At 51.3% G+C, this 3,976-nt stretch overlaps 1 protein-coding gene across 1 annotated transcript in view; it reads left to right on the plus strand.

The window, feature by feature from the left end:
* The first annotated feature begins 311 nt into the window (after positions 1 to 311).
* Positions 312 to 3,976, plus strand: part of LOC112120400 (prolactin-releasing peptide receptor-like) — a 120,541-nt gene continuing 116,876 nt past the window's right edge. The window contains exons 1-3 of the mRNA XM_029913210.1: positions 312 to 458; positions 759 to 786; positions 3,255 to 3,285. Coding sequence (XP_029769070.1) covers positions 312 to 458; positions 759 to 786; positions 3,255 to 3,285 — 206 coding nt within the window. The remainder of the gene's footprint in view (positions 459 to 758; positions 787 to 3,254; positions 3,286 to 3,976) is intronic.

Below are 3,976 nucleotides of genomic sequence, written 5' to 3' on the forward strand. Positions count from 1 at the left end.
TCAGAGATGGCTCTTTATCTTAAACTTCCAGCAGCTCCCTGCTGTGTCCTGGGCCCTGCCTGTTTGCTGAAGGATTAGGGGTGACTAGCTCATAGCAGAATAATTGTGGGGGTTCAGGGCTGATCTGACACCCCCCACCCCACCCCACTGTTCTCTGCACAGCGCTCCGGCATGGCTGGGAGGGGCGGCAGCAGGATGGCCTCCTTGGAGCGGCGCAATCAAGCCCTGGTGAGTATTCCCCCCTCCTGCTCCGCATCCACTGGTGTCCTCAAAGAACCTCAGTTTCCCCTTCTGGCGATAATGGCTCAGCCATGGCGGAGGAGGGAGTTATAGGGGAACTTTGGACCCGGCTCCCCATCCAGCCCTACTTACCTCTGTTCTCTCCCTCCCGGACGACCCTCCCCCAGATGGAGAAGATTAAATCCCTGCAAGTAGCCAACGCCAACCTGCGGTACATGGTGAGTCCTCCAGCCTCTGCCCCGGGAGCAGCCCAGGCTCCCCTCACCCTGCTGGGGGTGGGGTGGGTTTGGTGGGCTGGCAGCTTTAATTCATATGCCTGAGTTGTAGCCCCAGAGTGCCGATGCCCAGACAGTTCCGTGGCCAGTGCCCAGGCCGGGGGTCAGACCTGACAGAGCCCCCAGCTAACGCCCAGACTGGGGATCCGCCCCGCCACAGCCAGGTGCTCTTCAAGGACGATAGCAAACGCAGTGGCCGTTCCCCCTGTCGCTAAGCTGGCCTGTCTGCCCTTGTCCCTACAGAATTTGCGGTTGAAGGAGGAGAACGAAGGTGAGAGGATGCAGCCCGTCGGGGTGTCCTGGGCCTAGCTGAGGCCTCCAGGTTGGCATGATCAGTAGGCAATGGCCCTGTCTGGGGTTAGAGACGGCATTGGACTCTAACCGGGGCACCAGACCTCCCTCTGCCTGTGTCCTGGGCTCTCCAGCCCTGCTGTCTGCCAGCACCCACCTGGGGCAGAGACATCAGTGGCCAGCCTGGGTTTGTGGGACTACTCTGGGGGCCCACACAACCACAGCTGCTGCCCTGGGTTTGGGTGACTGTCACCCACTGGTGAGTGGGTGTTGCAGGGCACGCGCTGTGCTGATCCACAGAGACGAGGAGTCTGTTACACCTCCCAGCTTGAGAGGCTTAGCTCAACTTGCAGCTGCTAGTGCGTTTAGCTCTGGAAGTCCCTGGTCCAAGCCCTGGTATGATGGTAGCGATCATATTACTACTGAAGGGCCTGAATAACCTTAACTCTGCCCTGGGTTTGGGTTACTATTTCTGAGGCCTACACAACCTTAGCTGCAGTTAAGTCTATACATTTACAGTTTATAAGTATCTACACGGGGAACAAATATTTACTAATGCGCTCTTCAGTCTAGCAGAGGAAGGTCTAACACAATCCAATGGCTGGAAGTTGTAGCTAGACAAACTCAGCCTGGACATAAGGCATCAGCGTTGAGCAGTAAGTGTGATTAATCCTTGGAACAATTTACCAAGGGTCGTTGTGGATTCTCCATCACTGTTTAAATCAAGATTGGAGAGACAAGGTGGGAGAGGTAATATCTGTTATTGGACCAATACGGTCTCTCTAATACTGTGGTATCAATATGGCTATAACAACACTACATACATCAAGCTGTTTTTCTAAAAGATCTGCTCTAGGAATTATTTGAGGGGAAGTTCTCCGGCTGGGTTATCCAGGGAGTCAGACTAGATGATCATAGTGGTCCCTTCTGGCCTTGGAATCAATGAATCTATGAACTCTGCCCTTGGGTTTGCATTACTGTTTTGGGGGCCTCCATAACCTTAACTCTGCCCCTAGATTACCGGCCCATCCCACAGTGGTCAATGGTAGCTTTTCCTTTGTCTTTGATGAGAGCCAAGCTGGGCATCCAACTGCGATTGGATGGGGGATGATTTTGTACCTGTACAGAGCACCCTGGAATTCACAGCTGGTACAAATGGAAGTTTGGGATTTCCCTTCCACAGGGGATGCCGACGTTTCAAAATTTGAAAACAAACTTTTTTGAAATGTCCCATTGTGTGAAATTTAAAAAAATATAATCATGCCAGGCCAGCCGACGTGCTCCTTTTGGGTAAAATCAAAAGGCTTTGTTCCGATTTTGACCTTTAAAAAAATCCATCATGTCAAATATCTCTAAAAAACGGAACGGGAATGTTTCTGAAAGGCCCTTGTGGCAACGGGACGAGGTTCGTCTCTTCCTCTCCACAAATATTGTTTTATATTGCAGTATGTTGGTAATTCACAGCTACTATAAAATCAGTCCTGCCGCTTGTCAGAACGTCAGAATGAAAGTCTGTCACAATCTGGAGGAAAGATCTGAGGTCAGAGGGCATTTTCCAACGGACAAATGCTCAGTTGGAAATTTTTCGTAGATTCCTAGATTCTAAGGCCAGAAGGGACAGTTGTGATCATCAAGCCCAGTGGCTCTCAACCTTTCCAGACGCCTGTACCCCTTTCAGGAGTCTGATTTCTCTTGCGTACCCCAAGTTTCACCTCACTTCAAAATGACTTGCTTACAAAATCAGATCTAAAAATACAAAAGCGTCACATCCACACTGTTACTGAGCAATCGCCGAGTTTCTCATTTCATTCTAAAAGAAATCGATTGGAATATAAATATTGTACTTACATTTCAGTGTGTAGTACATAGAACAGTATAAACCATTGTCGTTTGTACTGACTTCGCTAGCGCTGTTTATGTAGCCTGTTGTAAAACGAGGCAAATATCTAGATGAGTTGATGTACCCCCTGGAAGACCTCTGCGTACCCCCAGGGGGACGTGTGCCCCTGGTTGAGAACCACTGATTTAATCTGAGCTCCTGGACAACATAGGCCAGACACGTGCCCCGCAATAATTCCAACAGCAGGTTTTTTAGAAAAACATCCAATCCTGATTTTAAAATGGTCAGTGCTGGGGAACGCAGTCTGCTCCTCGGTAAATTGTTTGGGGTGGATTCTCCAGCGCTGGCCCTGTTTAAATCAAGCAGGGATGTCGTTCTAACAGATCTGCTCCAGGAATTATTGGGGGGGGGAGGCTAGATGATCTGTGCTCCCCTCTGGCCTTGGAATCTATGAACAAAACCTATGTTGGCCACTAGACCCTGCTCCTGGCCGGAGACAAACCCGCTCCTTGGCCATGTGACCAGCGCTGGGGATGCTGAATGCAGCTGGCTCTGTACGATGCCACACATGTTGGTAACAGCCTCACTCTTTCATCCCCTTGCCCCAGTCTTCAAGTCAACAGAGGAAATCCTTCTCAGGTACGTGACGCCCCGTCAACCCGATCCCTGGGCCGGATCCCCCCAGGTTCACCCCTTTACCCCCAGATCTGGGCTGCACATTACGGAGATGATTGGGGGGGGGGAGTGTAGAATCATGGCCAGTCTGCCCTAGTGGCCAGAGCTCTGGACTGAGACTCAAGGGACTTGGCTCTGCCTCTGGCCTCCAGCCTTGGGCAAGTCATGTCCCCATTCCGTGCCTCAGTTTCTCCCTCTGTATAATGGGGACAATGACACTGCCCTCCTTTGGAAAGCCCTGTATGGGAGCTAGGGCTTGTCATTATTTAAGGTCCAGATGGCAGTGGAATAAATATGATACCCAGGGGCCAGTTCAGTGTGTCCCAGAGATGTGAGTGGTCTAGGGCAGTGGTCTCCAAGGAGGAGCGCTTTTTTTTTTTAAATTTTTCTTCGTCAGTTCGGGTGGGAGTCCAAGCGGCATTTTTTTTTTTTGCTTTGGCAAAAATGGTAGAGCCGGCACGGCAGGGGGTGCGTGCTCAAAATTTTTTTACTGATAGGGGTGCGCGATCGAAAAAGTTTGGAGACCACTGGTCTAGGGGTTAGCGCAGTGGTGCGTGGGAGGTAGGACTCCTGGGTTCTATCCCCAGCTCTGGGAGGGGAGTGGGGTTTAGGGGTTAGAGCAGGGTGGCTGGGAGCCAGGACTCCTGGGTTCTAG

The sequence above is a fragment of the Terrapene carolina genome, unplaced genomic scaffold (assembly GCF_002925995.2).
Source record: "Terrapene carolina triunguis isolate 2854851 unplaced genomic scaffold, T_m_triunguis-2.0 Scaffold517, whole genome shotgun sequence".
NCBI classification, from domain to species: Eukaryota; Metazoa; Chordata; order Testudines; family Emydidae; genus Terrapene; species Terrapene triunguis.